The following is a 16,206-nucleotide window of genomic DNA, read 5'->3' as shown; positions in this document are numbered from 1 at the left end:
TGTGTGTGTTCACACGCACGCGCATGTGCACATGCAAGCACACGCACACATTTGGATGTGTACATGGCAAATGAGAAGATTCTTAGAAAAACACAGGAAAAAGATTCAAACACAGGAGGCATCAGCTGCTTCATGTGAAGTCTGAGAACCCCAGCAGAGATGCAATCCTTCTCCTCTCCCAACTTTGGCGCTGAGTCTGTCACAGGGCGAGTTGCTCCGCAGCTCCCTCAGACATACTTGACCCTCTGTCACGAGCCCCAGACATGCAATCTGTACAGAAAAGCAAAGCTTGCTTCCGAACTGCAAATGCAGGGTATGGGACTCTTGGCCCTGTCTGAGGGGGAAGGGAGTGTCCCTGAAGGCCCAGAAGCCCTCCGCATAAACTGTCGTATCTGCGGTGGAGACCCTCGTGATACATTTCCTCATTTTACAGGAAACAGACTTGAAGTTAAGAAAAATAAAGTAATCTAAGCAAAGTCACTTGGCTAATATTTTTCTGAGGCAGAGCTGACTCTCTGGGAGTTTAGAAGTAAATACCAGATACCATCACCTCCATAATAAAAATTCTTAAGAACATAAGGAGTAGGGATCCCATTTGTGGGTGTGGTGTGGATGCTATTCTAGAGGTTTTTGTTTTTTTTTTTTTCTAAATCAGGATGGCTGGAAAGAAAATAAGGGATTAACAATTTCTAGTTATAGAAAAGGCTTTGTTCTGAACATGGCAATCATCGCAGAACAAAATGAGATGACCATTTCATTTGAAGTTAAACTTAAAAACAATATCCCAACAAGAGTGGGAAGGTGTTAAAACCTGCTATGCAGAAAGGAAGAAATCTCCTAACCCTGGTGTCTGTGAACCTTGTCGGGGTTTTCCCATCTGAAAAGACAATGTTCAGGTAGGATGTAGAAAACCAGGCAATAAGTCATGGACCAATCTTGGCCCTTATTAATGGTATTATATGATAATGGGCTTTCATGTTGCTGGGGAAAGTGGAATTTAGAGTATCTAATCTCAGGGGAACTGAATAGGGTATAGGTGGAGACCACACATATAAAGCAAGATTTTTACAGGTTGTATTAAAAACTAGTTAATATTTTTACAGATAAAGAACATTTTCTTTTTGAATTTACTTAACATCTCATCTCGAAAGCTAGAACTTTTAAGGTTTGAGGAAAAGAATTTCAGAATTTTCGTGATCATAGGATGCTGGACTCTAGCAAAGAAAATACTTCAAATTATACCACTAACAGTGTTTGGATATAGACCAGTTTCTGTATTCGCGTGATTGTTTTTGCGCGTGCATTGCAGTAGCCGAGAGTGTCCCCATCACTGTCCGCCCACTAGAAGTGTTAATCCACTGAGGGTTTCTTGCCATTTTTGAGTCTCTGCTTCAGGTTGTTTCCACAGTGTGCTGGCTCCATGCTCACCAGAGGAAATTCCGAATAGAGAAGCCTGCCCCTTGTTCCAGTGCTTGCATAGGGGACACCCATGAATGTCACTGGTACCCCTGTGGCTACTGCTCCTCTTTATTGCCGAGTTCCAGACAGAGCAGTTGTCCTGCTCAATTACTTACGGGTGCAAGGGAACCTTTAATTAACCCAAACCAGGAAAGCTGCTGGTTCCACTAGAGATGCTCCAATCTGCAGAGGCACCGGGGAACCTAAAACCCTTTTCCCCAAATGTGAAAACTGGTAGTTGGGAAGAGGGACGGGTGTTGTGACCTTTCATTTTCGCAAGAAGTGGTAGTTATTAGCAATGAAATGATAGACAGAAAGAGAGGAAGGGAATTTCAAAATTAAAATAACATAGAGTTTCCACACCAGCCACTGTGTGGCAGGAAAAAGATTTTTTTTTTTTTTTTTAAGTTTTTCGAGACAGGGTTTCTCTGTGGTTTTGGAGCCTGTCCTGGAACTAGCTCTTGTAGACCAGGCTGGTCTCGAACTCACAGAGATCCACCTGCCTCTGCCTCCCAAGTGCTGGGATTAAAGGCGTGCGCCACCACCGCCCAGCCTAGGAAAAAGATTTTTAACAGAAACTCAAGGCCTGGACCCTGGGCTATTAGGCCACTATGTACAAAGTAGTTAAAGAATAAATAACTGTTCCTTAGGTTGTCCCTTGAGTTTGAACAAGTTGTTGACTTCATCTGAGAAGCGAGTGTGGGATTGTTATTTGTTCCCAAATCTACTTCTGATCATCAAGACAGCAGGGGAATTTTATTTGAAAGTGTTAATTTAGTAGAGTTAGGTGGGGCCCATAGATTTGTAATTTTTTTCAAATTTCTTCAGTGCTGTTTGACACTGAATAGTTTGGAAACCTCTAAACTAATCGAAATGACTAAAATTCCTCCTCCAATCAGAAGTCACAGGCCTCTGAGCACCCTGAGGCTTTTCAGGGGCGCTGGGGATAGAAAATGCTAGATTCCCCCCAACAGCCGGGTGGTAAGCTATGTGTGAAGCCGGTCCTTTCTTGCTTTGCTTTGATGGTGTGTCTCCAGGGCCTGTCAGCAGACAGATGCCCTCGAGGAGGACACATGAGTGTGCCATCATCTGCAGGAGGCTAAAAGCAAATCCCAGCATGCCCTATGGAAGCCTGCCATTTTCAAATGGGGATGTTCTTGCCGTGCTGATTTTCGCTGTGACAAGCAAAGACAGAAAAGGGCACTTTTGAGAGCCGAGTTAACTATTTCAGCCACAGGTTCCATTGAGTTCAAGGGTGAAGTGAGACAGCCATGGAACCAATCGTTGCCTTTGGGCACCCACAGGCATCTCCATAGCAGGACAGAGGTGATAAGTTCTCATGAGCACCCAGGATTCATCTCCCTACAAAGGGAAATACAGTATTTTATAGTTAATAACAATCTACAGGAAAGATTCTGCATGTAGGTATACAATTATTTTTACTAATACTAGTTCTACGGCTACCTTGTAACTGTAAAAGAAAACTAGCTGAGATGGTTATCAATAGTTAATAAACATATTAAGAACTAAAGGGTCTATTATGGATGAGAGGCCTTATTATTTATAAGCAGAATTAATAGGCACAAAACATGAGGAAATCAAATTATGGTATTATTCCAAACCTCAAATGGTAATGGAACTAAAGCTTTAAAGTAATTACTTGAAGGTTATGAAACCATCTATTTTTCTAACATTTATACTCTTATTTAAACTGAGCCTGGTTGAAACCATATGAATTCTTACATGGACAAAAAGAATAGAAATATAATAAAAAGAGCAGAGCATAGTTTGCTTTTATTAAACTAGGTTTGTGTTTTACAATGAACCTATTGTTGTTGTTTGTTTTAAGATGGGGGCTCATGTAGCCTAGGCTAGCCTCATATTCATCTTGTAGGTCTTTCAACCCTTGTCTTCCTGCCTCTGCCTCCTCTGTGCTGGGATTATAAGCCCATGCCACTACATCCACTAATAAACATTTTATATTTATTTATTTATTTGTTTTTTTAGTTTTGGGGTTTTCAAGACAGGTTTTCTCTTATGCCTCCCAAGTGATGAATGTTTTATATACAAAAATACATTACTCACGTTAATGAATCATCTGTATATAAGTATTGATGCTCCACTTTAAAAATATGAGTGTGATTCTAGGTAGCACTGAAAACAGAAGAACTGGCTAGGGTCTTAACTCTGCCACTTATTAGATAAGTTACTTGGTCCGCTGGGCCTCAGTTTACTTCTGCAGGAACATGGAATAGCTCTTATGTCTCCCCCTGCTTCACAGGACCTTCTGCAGGTCCAAAGAGGTCACGCTACAAGAATTCTGTATAAAACTGAAACCCCAGTACACATGGTTCAAGTTGTTCTGGATATTACTGTCTGTTCACTGGCACACGTGTGCTCAAAAGCATGTTCCCCGTTCTGTTGCAGACAAGCAGAATGATGTGGAAATCCCGTCTCCCACCCAGAAGGATAGGGAGAAGAAGAAAAAGCAGCAGCTCATGACCCAGATAAGCGGAGTAAAGAAACTGATGCACAGCTCAAGCCTGAACAACACAAGCATCTCTCGCTTCGGAGTCAACACGGAAAATGAAGATCATCTAGCCAAGGTGTGCATGAGCTGAGCATGTGTGCATGCAGCTCCCCACTGCACACACACACACACAAACACACACACACACACACACACACACACACACATATGCCCGCCTCATTCACCATTTAAAAAAGAGGGATCGCATATGTTTAATGGTTGAGTTTTAGGGAGAGGAAGTTGCTATAGCCTCTTGGTCCATTGCAGGAGCACCTACCTGAAGTCCTTCTGTACTGAAGGACTCTTTTTTTCCTGAGTATAGGTTCAGTAATGCAGAGTTCCTTGTGGATACAGCATCCTGCTGTGGGAGACACAGAAAGTCCTAGGGAAAGCCGACAGGCTGGGCTGCATTATCCCAGAGGACAGTGGGAAAAAGGATGTCAGGCACCAGGAGAAATGTCTGTCATGATTGACAGGGCTAAGGATAACATGAGCAGTGACAGTACTGACCCATACACCAAAGCACAGTCAGGGAGGAAAAGTCAGAAAAACGTCCATTCCTCCTCTTGGAGGCTACATGGGTGCTGCCAGTGTCCTTGCTAGCCTGGTCAAAAGGTAAAGCAAGCGTTCCTCTGAACAAAACTTCTTCCATGAGACCTGAAAGCTACCATTAGAGAAAAATTAATTAAACATCAGGTCAGTCCCATGAGCTGTTATTCAAAATACAATAAATTACTCCTGCAAGCAGATAACTTTAGGAATACTCCCACAGTAAAGGTCTGAACAATATTTCTTCCAGGTCTGTGTGTGGTCCATTCACCCTAAGATAAAAGCCATACCAGGCAGTTAATGCTAAGTCAGGAGTGAGCTCTACACACTCTGAGTCTCCCTGACGTGACTTCCGGGATAATGAGCAAAGGGTGGAGGAATTTCTTGGACACAGTTATGCAGTTGTTGCTAATGGGCCATCGAGGAGCAAGGGGACAGACAGAGGGATAGGACCAGCAGCCTGGGCTCATTTGAGATGACTTTGAAAGCAGCATCAGTTGAACACTGGTGTTTGGCAAGTGGGGGTCAGCCACTAACTTATAAATGCAAACCCACTTGGGTATTTCTTCACAAAATAATGTGCAGAAACCTGCAGTTACCACATTGAAGATACCCAGCTCACCATTCCGACTCTTATACAACCAGACACTCTAAACAGATGCATGAAAAGACTCAACCACCAATTTCCCCCAAATAAAATCTCTCAAAACGTTTTAAATCATTAAAAAAAATAAATCTGTTATCCTTAAATCCCTCTAATTTTGATTGCAGGAGCTGGAAGACCTGAACAAATGGGGCCTTAACATTTTCAACGTGGCTGGGTACTCACACAATCGACCCCTCACGTGCATCATGTACGCTATATTTCAGGTGAGGAAGGCGGGGCAAACACTGGTAATCCGGGATCACAGCTCTTTATATTTTACATCCCAGGTTATTTTTATAACAGTTTCTCCCCCTCCCCCCGTTTCTTAGACATCCACTTATTCATGCCCTTATCCATTTTACTCCATAGGAAAGAGACCTTCTAAAGACCTTCAAAATCTCCTCCGACACCTTTGTAACCTACATGATGACTTTGGAGGACCATTACCATTCTGACGTGGCGTATCACAACAGCCTGCATGCTGCCGATGTGGCCCAGTCAACGCACGTTCTCCTTTCTACGCCAGCATTGGATGTGAGTAGTTACTATCTGTTTTGTAGACCTACCCATCACATTTTTAAAAGTACCATAAATGTGCAGTACATTTATAAAAATAAAAATTAAATGACCCTGAGTACTGAAATTCTCTCTCTCTCTCTCTAGTAATTATGGCATTCACCAATTTGGGTTGGTTATAAAAATAGGTTAGCACATCTACTTTCCCCATTTTTCAGTATCAATGTAATGTTTTATTTTTCATCTTTTCCAACTGAAGATTATTTAATTATCAGGCAAGGACTTGGACCCATGATTTATTTTCATCATATTCCTTGTAAGGGATGCAGTGCATCTCAAAGCAACTTTAGTGTCTGTCATACAGTACACATGCATGTATGTACTCATCTGAATTGCCCAATATGTACTCATCCCAGGCCCCGAGGAGGATAAAATCCATATGTGATCTGAAATGTTCCGTGTAGTCTCTGTTAGGGTTAAACATCAAGAGACTCATTTTCCTAGGAATTCAAAGTAGTAACTGAGAATCAAGAGCAGATGGGTTAATAAAGAGAAGCCAACAGAAATTGTTCCCCATACCCATACTGTTGAAATGTCTATGCCTCTTCCCTTTATAAATCACAGTTTCTCATGGGCTATTATAATTAGTAATATGCCCAGCCATGCTACCTCTGGGCAGACGACCATAGGGAGTAACCAGGTACTTCCAAACTGTAATGCCTGCTGAAGGAAAGGACCAGCCAAGTCTTGGCCAGCCAGTTTGGTAGACTCAGTTTGGGAGGTAGAGAAAGACTAAACTCTTTGCTTGACTTTTATATGATCTAAAAAAGGAAATCTACGCACACTAAAGTGAGATAGAGCTAAGAGTGTTTAATCCTCCTAAAGGGGGGGGGGATATTGTTTTTACATTCATGAAGTAGGGGAGCACTATTCCCCTACTTATAGATAACTGTTGTTTGGCTATAAATTGGCTATGAGTGTTGCAGACTTAGAAAAAGGATTATGGAATGCTTGGTGCGCAGTAGGATTGGTCTGTGGAGGAGAGACAGAAAGAGGGCCAGTATTTGAATGAACAGAAGAGGGAGGCTTAAAAACCAGCAACATTGCATGCCAAAGAAGAACTAGGTTCAAATTACATGAGAGAGGAGGACAAAGAGGCCATCATGGCCGTGTGAAGGAGTGAAGGGTGTGACACTGGGCTTCGTTTCCTAGAAATTACTTGAATGCTTGCCTGCAGTAAGATTTCAGAGGATATGTGGATGGATTACTGATTTCATGATGCCCTGTGACCTCACTATAAAATAAATTTTATCACTTGTCTTCCAAAGCTGGAGTTTAGCCTCTTCCATTCCTGGTTCCTTAGTTATCTGTGAAGGTTGTTATCTGCCACCTTCCCAGAGCCAGGGTGACTTGCTTCTCTGAGTGGTTACATAATCACCATACTGCCATAAATCCAAGACACCAACTACAGGCATATACACATACCCTCAAAATTGCTCTAATGACTTACCAAACCGCAGCCTCTATGGGACCAAGATGGGATGAGCTCTGGGCATCATCCTTCTCACATCAGAGGTTACAGGGTGATAAACAGAGTCTTATCCTTAATTAAATCAACATCCTGAACTGCTTCAAAAATCTGCAGTGCCTCTCCCCACAAGAGTGAAATGTGATCTTTGAAGCAGAAGAAACTGATTGAAGAGGGAGACAGGTACATTCACGGTAGAGCTAATGGGCTCTTTTGTCCCCACAGGCTGTCTTCACAGACCTGGAAATCCTGGCTGCCATTTTTGCAGCTGCCATCCACGATGTTGATCATCCCGGTGTCTCCAACCAGTTTCTCATCAACACAAGTGAGTCCACAACTGCACGGTCATTCCAGACCTTTCTGTGATTCACTGCAGCTCTTTTTTCCTCCTAATGTTTTCATTACGGGTAATAACAAGGGCAATAATGAGGTAATCCTTCCATCCCATCAAAATTGCCCAGGCCTTTCCTGGATACTGTGTCTAGCTTGTCAACACAGTGTTAGAGGTGCATGGAGAAAGGGTCAAGGGCAAGCTATTAAAAAAAAAAAAGCTCAAAAGTTTAGAAAAATACAATATGGAAAGAAAGAACAACAGATTTGGAGTTGCCCACCAAAGCTAAGAAAACTTGAGGACTGTGACTCTCAGTCTTCTTTGAGGTTAACACACACACAACATAGTAAGTCATTAGAGTCCCTCTGTTTTGGAAGACAGGCAGAGATGCTGGGCTTGAGCGTGACAGCCTTCATATAGAAGCAACATTCCCTGAGGGACACTGGGTAGGTCTCTACAGTTCAGGAGGAAGAGTCATTAAAAGGTCCACACGTTCTCGTCCATCTACACTGCCTTGACTTCAGACTGGCATGCAGCCAAAAGAAGGGCCTCGCTTGAGCAGCCTGAGGATCTATAGCTATCCCCAGGACTTTATCATACTCAAACCATCTGATTTCCATGCTATTGAAAGCTCATTGTCTCAGTTAATGCTCCATATATACGTGCTGAAAGCCCAAGCACATTTTCTTTTTATAGTGCTGATTATCCCGTTATGATCATGATTGGCATCTAGTGCTGGCAGTGTTATAAAAGTGCTCTCTGACCTTCTGTTGTTCATTTTTGTCTTGATGTTCAAAGTATCTGAGGGTCACATTGATTTTCCTTTTCATTTTTAATATCTTATTCTTCTATTTGAAAAATATCAACCACAAACTTTGGATACCTGTTTCTTTGCATGGATTAATTTAGTCGGTTTAGCATGCTGATCATTTGTTTCACAAGAGAAAAATAGCTACATACAGTACTGAGACATATAGAGCATGTAAATCTATGCCTTTGATGACAAGGTTAGCAGAGCAAAGGGGTTTAAATGACTTCAGAGAAAGCTATGGTCTCTGAGGGAGAGACGACTAGTGTGCACTAAGAATGTACTGCATCACTTGGCTATTATTCTTGGTTAAGATAAAGAATAATTTAATGAGTTTGATGATAGGATTCCTGTGTATGGTCAAAATAGAGAAAGAACAAAGCTAAAGTTGTAGTTTGGGTCCCTAAGCATTGCAGTTTCTGATATAGAAACTCAGAAGACAGAAAATTCAATATCAACATTGTTGAGAAAAATATTCATGCTTAGCTTTCATATTTATACATCCAAAAGCTATGTTATTGGGGTAAAATAAAATTTTGTGTCAACACATTATATTTGCTGAAAACCCAAGCTCACAATTGTTAGAGGTTGGGAGTATATATAAAGGGAGTATAGTTTGAAAATCTTAATACATTTGACAATGCTTCAAAGCATTTTTTATCTTATTTCTTTTCAAAATGCAACACTCATGAAAACTTAAAGGAAATTGTAAGCTGAAATGAAAGCATAGTTTATCTGATGTCAAATTATTCATCACGTATGAAAGAGAAAAAACCCTTTTATGTGGAATTTTTAGAAAGAGAAAACTCATGTACTAATATCTCCTAGAATCTCTTTTTGCTCTGCTTTCCTAGTATGTAATGACCTATGGATGATAGCTCTTGAACAATTTAAAAAGAGATAGATCTAATTTCACATTGAAGTAACAGCAGTGTTTGGCTTCTACAATTTTATTGCATTTTTATTTTCGTCATTTTTCCTTATTAGATTCAGAACTCGCTTTGATGTATAATGACGAGTCTGTGCTGGAGAACCACCACCTCGCTGTGGGATTCAAACTGCTACAGGAGGAACACTGTGACATCTTCCAGAATCTTAGCAAGAAGCAACGCCAGACGCTCAGGAAAATGGTCATTGACATGGTAAGATGCTAGCCTGCGCTCATCACTTACATTTGCCATATTCTCTCAGGGAATGACTTGATTAAGTGTCCTAATTCTGTGTCTACCCCAGGTGTTAGCAACGGACATGTCTAAACATATGAGCCTGCTGGCAGACCTCAAAACGATGGTAGAAACTAAAAAAGTGACAAGCTCGGGTGTTCTCCTTCTGGACAACTATACTGACCGGATACAGGTACCTAATGTTTAACATGAAACAAAGCCAGACAAAGGCAAGCAGCCTCTAGAAAAAAGAAGATAGTAATTTGGTTAGCTGGATGACCTAGTCCTATAGTACGATACCTTTGGCATTCTTTTAATGCAAGAAAATAGAGTTTAACTCTTCATTGAATTGCTTAGTTCTAAAATCGAGTTGCAATGTCTGTGTGTTATAGGACGTATGTGACTATTGGTCCCCAAAACTCACATCTGAATATAAGTTCCACCAACTGGAAGTTCGTTAGGTCTGTTTTGGCTAAACAAATTGTCATCAGCTGGTCTTTTTCCGCACATGGAAAATCTCGAAGTAATTACTTTGGGTCATTCTTTGCATTCTTTCCAAACTGAGGAAAGAAATGTTAGCAGAATTTGGCTCCTAATACCCCTTCCAGTTTTTAAACTTAAAAACTGTCAGTTTAGGAAAATAGACATGCTTCTTTTGGGGGTTCTAATGGTAAATAACCAACCTTGGCCAGCACCATTGAAATACTGCTCTTTCGATGGGTGGATTGTAATTATATTTGACTAAAATGTTCTTGGTACAGAGTGTACTAGGGTAAGAGGGATAAGATGTTCTGGTGGTATTTATACTTAGTTTTATGGGATTTTCCACAACTTGATCATTTCAGGTCCTCCGTAACATGGTACACTGTGCAGACCTGAGCAACCCCACCAAGTCCTTGGAATTGTATCGGCAATGGACTGATCGCATCATGGAGGAGTTTTTCCAACAGGGAGACAAAGAACGGGAGAGAGGAATGGAGATTAGCCCAATGTGTGATAAACATACAGCTTCCGTGGAAAAATCCCAGGTATCTATCTATACTGAGAATTTTTTTCAATGTTTTTATGAGCTGTACCAATGCTACAACTGGAGAGTTCTAGCTAAAGCCTTTCTTTTAGCTAGTGTGTGTGTGTGTGTATGTGTAAAAAATTACAATTACCCATTTAATTCCACTATACTCCTCATTCGTCTTCTCCATGCATGGTCTCTCGGGTGGGGGATTAGGCAAAATTTACAATTGTCTGTGACCTTATCCGAGCCAGTGGACATTCCATCCCACTGCCTAGGTTTCTCCTAGTCCCCTCTCCATCTAGGAGTTCAACTCCTCATCTGTGTTAGGATATGGGGAGTTTTCTCATCCCAGAACCCAAGGAACAAAAAGCTAGCAATGACCTTTCATGAAAGTCTGAAGCATTTCTTACTAAAAGTAAAGCAGACAAAGAGAGGAAACGCCTGCACTGTGTTATGTTACTCATGTTCGCTCATTGCTGTGAGTCTGTTTCTAGGCCCTGGAAAACACTTTGAAAATGGCCTCTAAAAATCCATTAAACCATACGTAAAGAGATAAGATAGAAAAAGGAATGGGTAGGAGCAAAGTAATATCTGAATCATCCAGCCAAAATCTTGTAATCAAGGCATATCAGAGCTGTCCTGGCTTTATGAGTCTTGCTCATATTAAGTTAGGAAAGAACCATTAAAAGGTATACAATACACACATACACATGCATACACCCCCCCACGTACACATAGACTCACATATACATACCCATGTACACACACACATACACATGGGGTGAGTGGGGGCAAAGCCTACATATGAGCGGAGTTCTTATATATACAATCTGAATATATTAAATGGCTGGCCACATGCCATATCACAAGTCATGACAGAGGAAGGTTTCCGGCAGAGTGAAAAGGTAGCAACAACACAATGTCCCAAAGAGACTCTAGCTCATCTCCCTCTTGATCCCAAACTCAGCATCTCTGCAGCCCCACCCCCACCATGACAGGGGAATTCCATTCCCCCATGCAATGGTGCCTATTCTCTCTCTACCTGCCCCAATCGCCAATGTTTCCTGTTTGTCTGAGAGGGAGGTCAGTTTCAGGTCGCTCAGCTAGCTCCTGCAGGATGTATAGCTCTTGCATAAAGCCCAGCAAAGCCTCAGCCTTGGATTTTATGTTCTTGCACGCGGGCAAAAGGAACTGCTTAATTGTTTTTATTTTCCTTCTTTCTATGGATGGAAATGACTGTGTGCACTATGGATCCTAAACAATAGCAGCCATACCCCACAGAGGAGGTATTTGCTTGTTTAGGGTTTGAATTGTTTTCAAGTATTTTGTTATCACTATTATTGTTGTTGTTGTCTTGTGTGAAATAGTCCTCTTGCAAAGGCTTAAGAAGTTCCAGAAGAGTGGAAGGTTGGCTTCTGTCATTTGGGGGCAGAGGAATATTTTAGAGTTATCAGGGAGAGAATGTTGATTCAGAACACTTCAGATTTAGGGCTTTCTTCAGAAAATGACTCACAGAATCCAAGTAGTGACAAAGTCATTCCAAGTTGTATCCAGACTTAGCTGGCAGACATGAAAGGAAAAACAGTATATCGTGGGGAGACGAATACAGGCCTTGGAATCAGACAAGTGGAGACTAGGTTCCTCATTAACCACTTATGAGCTGCATGACCTCTGGACCATGTTTAGTCTCTGAGACTCTCAGTGTCCTCCTTTGTAAACAGCAGGCAACAATACATTGCAAGATTGAGGGACGTTTGCCTATATTGTATGTAGAACAGGACCTAAGATATAGCAAATGTTCAAATAAACGAATCTCTTACTATTGGTTCCCTTAGGTTAGTCTTCTTTCTTGAACCAGAAACCACGACAATGTGCCAGGTTCTCAAAGGCCCGTGCAGTAAAGGATGTGTGGTCCTCTTTTCTTCCAGGTTGGTTTCATTGACTACATTGTCCATCCACTGTGGGAGACCTGGGCAGACCTGGTTCAGCCAGATGCTCAAGACATTCTGGACACACTAGAAGATAACAGGAACTGGTACCAGAGTATGATACCCCAGAGCCCCTCCCCTCCCCTGGACGAGAGGAGCAGAGACTGCCAGGGTCTTATGGAGAAGTTTCAATTTGAACTGACCCTTGAAGAAGAGGATTCTGAAGGACCAGAAAAGGAAGGAGAAGGCCACAGCTACTTCAGTAGCACAAAGACACTTTGTGTGATCGATCCCGAGAGCAGGGATTCCCTGGAAGAGACTGACATAGACATTGCAACAGAAGACAAGTCCCCAATCGACACATAATCTCCTTCTATCTGGAGATGAACATTCCACCTTTGACAAGCATGCCAGCCGAGTGGTAGGGCCTGCCTACCATGGCCAAGGCCTGCCCAGGACAAAGGCCTCCTGGCCTTTTCCAGTTACTTGAGTTTGGAGCCAGAATGCGAGGCCGTGAAGCAAATAGCCCTTCCGTGCTGCCTTGCCTTGCCCGCAAGCTTGGCGGAGCCCCGCAGCTGTATGTGGTAGTGAGGCCAGTTCCCATCACAGCGAAACGGCTTGAAAGCAGAGGCCACCAAGCTGAGAGAATGCTCTGCACTAGGTGTTGGGAGGCCGTCCCAATAGGCGACTGAACTTACTAACAACTTCATTTCTAAATCTCACCCACCCCGTTGTCTGCCAACCTGTGTGCCTTTTTTGTACGTTTTCGTGTCTTTGAAACGCCTGTTGACTATCTAGAGTTTAGTACCAACCTCTGCACAGACACGTGTTTAAATTTGACACAAACAGTTTTTGAGTCTTTCTGGAAAAACAAAAACAGAAGGAAAGAAAACAGTCTCCCTTCTTCCTTGGGCAATATCTTTGGCTCTCCTCCAGCTAACTTTGGCAAACAGACAGGACAGATGCACTTCTAAGCACACGCCACTTCTTCTTTCTCTTTGTCCAGTCGGACTCCACAGCGGTCCCTGCAACTTCGATGTTTGCCTGCCTGGGTAGTTTTCCCCTGTGAAATTCCTCTGCTTTGCTGTAAACCGATGGAGAAGGCCGAACAAACCAAGGAGCCCCGGGGGAAGCTGTGGTGTTTGCTATCCGTCTGTGTAGTGCCCAGTCACATAGGCCATGTGTGCTGCTGTGCCCCAGCCTCCATGCCTCTGTGGCTCGCACGCCTCCTGCTGTCCCTTCTCTCCCACCTCTCGTCACTCGAGTATACGACTTTCAACTTACTGCTGCCGCCTTCGTCTCGCACTGCCTTCCTGCACTAACACTCCTCTCTACTCCTGTTTATAACCTTGTATTTATTACATCGTGTACATATTGTAATGTTTTGTAAGTTATTAATTTATATATCTAACATTGCCTGCCAATGGTGGTGTTAAATTTGTGTAGAAAACTCTGCCTAAGAGTTGCAACCTTTTCTTGTAATGTTTTGTATTGTGTATTATATAATCCAAACATTGCTTAAGAGAAACATGAAGCCCCAGTTAGCAACGAGGACAGGAATGGCCATTGTTTCAAGGGTCTGCCCTTTCCTTGTCTGAGTCCCTAATTCTGCCCAACCCTTTGATGAGCTGGTTTTGCAAACAGGATTCTCACATTCGATACTAAATGGTTTATACTGAGGTTTATTTTGTACAGTTTGATAGGGGCTAGGAGCACTGGGATGCAGTTTTTACCCATGTTCTATCCGAGTCTCTGTTTGCACGAGTTGGGTTGTCCCTGGGCTCTGCTCTAATTGTGGCTTTGGTTCTAAAAACACAACACTACATTTGCTCACAGATGATACTGAGTGTTCCCAAACTACTGACTTGGAAGAGCTAGCCTCCACACTGCTCACAGGCAGGGGAGACGCGTTCAAATTCATCATGAAAGGAAACAATATGACAATGTGAATTTTTATCGTAGAATGTGAAGTGATGTCGTAAAGTATACAAATGTGAAGCTTCTGATAACACTTGTTAGGCCTCTTCCTGGTGTCAGTTTCAGTTTGTAAAATATGTGTCATGCTTCAGTTCAGCCTTGTGACATCAGTTAAAGAAAATGGCACACACGTGCATGACCAATGGGTTCGTATGTCTGTAACACTGCGTTGCTCCAGGTAGACATTATATTGTTTTCAAAAGTTTCTCACAATGTATGTTATAATATTATTACTATTATATATTGTGTTCAGATGCATTCTTAAGAGACTTTTATATGAGCTGAATAAACAAAAGCATGAATAGACTAGATTGTGGGCCCATTCATTGCGCTGTCAGTTCTAATACATTAAAGCAGGCTTTCTTTTTCTTCTTCTTCTTGACTTCACCAAAAAGCAAACCACTTTGCTCATCTGAATCACGACTGAAGTTTCAGATTCTCCGTGTCCAAAATGTCCTGAGGCTCAAACGTAACATTTCTTCTCAGTCGATGTTCAGGAAGGAGGGTGGCGGAGGCTAACAAACAAAACCACTTTGTTCATCTTGAACCGTTTCCTTCTCCCTCTATAGAATTCTGGAGAATTTAGTATGTTAGGTAAATAAAGCCATCCTCTGCTGAGCTCGGTCTGCTGCGACAATGACTCTGAATCATGGTACATTAGTTTACTGCAAAGAAGCCTGTTGATGCATTGACACACGGGGAATCTGGGGTGATTCCAAAAGAGCCACCTTAGACCATAGACCTCAGAGCACATAGAGATGCTCACAGCTACCCCAGTAGTCTGTCTAGTCTTTTGCTGGTAGATTGCATTGTTCTGGAAAGAAATCTTTAAATGTTATAAAGTCTTAAAGTCATCATTTAGAAATAAGTCATCATGAGTGTGTGTGTGTGTGTCTGTGTGTGCAGGTGTGTATATGTGTTTCTGTGTATGTATGTGTATGCATGTGTGTGTATATGTATGTATGAGTGATTTGTGTATATATAAGTGTATGTATGTTTGTGTCTGTGTGGGTTGTGTGTGTCTGTGTGCGTATGCATGTGTACACGTGTGTATGCACATATATGTATGAGTGTGTATGTGTGTGAGTGTGTTTGTATCTGTGTTTATACATGTGTGCACCTGTGTGCATGCGTATGCATGTGTGTGAGTATGCATGTGTGTGCACATGTGCGTGTGTAAACGTGACACAGAATTGGTGTGTGGTTCTTACTAACTTAGCCACAGAGAAGTGGCCTGTGTTCCAGTAAAGCACCCACTTTGGGAGAATTCCCTCGGTAAGAGGAAATTACTGACTTTCTTTAGAAACTCAAAAGCTGGCCTGTGGGTTCTAGCCAGGCCTTCTCCACCACCCGATTTTTGACCAGACATTTCCATAGGACACAATGACAAGAGTGAATTGGTTACAAGAGTTTATATACAAATCATAACTGATAACTATAGTTATAAACACTGTCTGTTCTGTTCTCTACTGAGGGTGTCCTTAGCACGGAAAATGTACATGTTCGTAATACCGTTCGGGCTCTGCTCTCCTTGAGAATCCTAACAAAAATGACTTTTACTGGAGGCCTACACGTCACCCTCTTATAATTCTCCCCAGGTGACAGTAATGATGGAATATTGCAGGGAGCCATTGCCTCAGCCCTAAGCCGTGTTGGCCTGCGGCCATCAGTGTTCATTGTGAACCCTCCACGGTGTGCTCGGGATGATGGTTTTTCTGCAGTAATTTTAGCTGTGTCCTAGTTTTATTTCCCACCGACTT

At 42.2% G+C, this 16,206-nt stretch overlaps 1 protein-coding gene across 4 annotated transcripts in view; it reads left to right on the top strand.

The window, feature by feature from the left end:
• Pde4b (phosphodiesterase 4B) overlaps positions 1-14,755 on the top strand; it is a 533,851-nt gene extending 519,096 nt beyond the window's left edge. For all 4 annotated transcript variants that reach the window (XM_057785528.1, XM_057785529.1, XM_057785531.1 and 1 more), the window contains 8 exons: positions 3,886-4,064; positions 5,309-5,407; positions 5,553-5,717; positions 7,453-7,552; positions 9,354-9,508; positions 9,600-9,722; positions 10,375-10,557; positions 12,470-14,755. In XM_057785528.1, coding sequence (XP_057641511.1) covers positions 3,886-4,064; positions 5,309-5,407; positions 5,553-5,717; positions 7,453-7,552; positions 9,354-9,508; positions 9,600-9,722; positions 10,375-10,557; positions 12,470-12,835 — 1,370 coding nt within the window. In that variant the 3' untranslated portion in view covers positions 12,836-14,755. The remainder of the gene's footprint in view (positions 1-3,885; positions 4,065-5,308; positions 5,408-5,552; positions 5,718-7,452; positions 7,553-9,353; positions 9,509-9,599; positions 9,723-10,374; positions 10,558-12,469) is intronic.
• Positions 14,756-16,206: the final 1,451 nt, after the last annotated feature.

This window comes from Chionomys nivalis, chromosome 11 (assembly GCF_950005125.1).
Source record: "Chionomys nivalis chromosome 11, mChiNiv1.1, whole genome shotgun sequence".
NCBI classification, from domain to species: Eukaryota; Metazoa; Chordata; class Mammalia; order Rodentia; family Cricetidae; genus Chionomys; species Chionomys nivalis.
The sequence above is the reverse complement of the archived record's forward strand: the minus strand, read 5'-3'. Positions and strand labels throughout refer to the sequence as shown.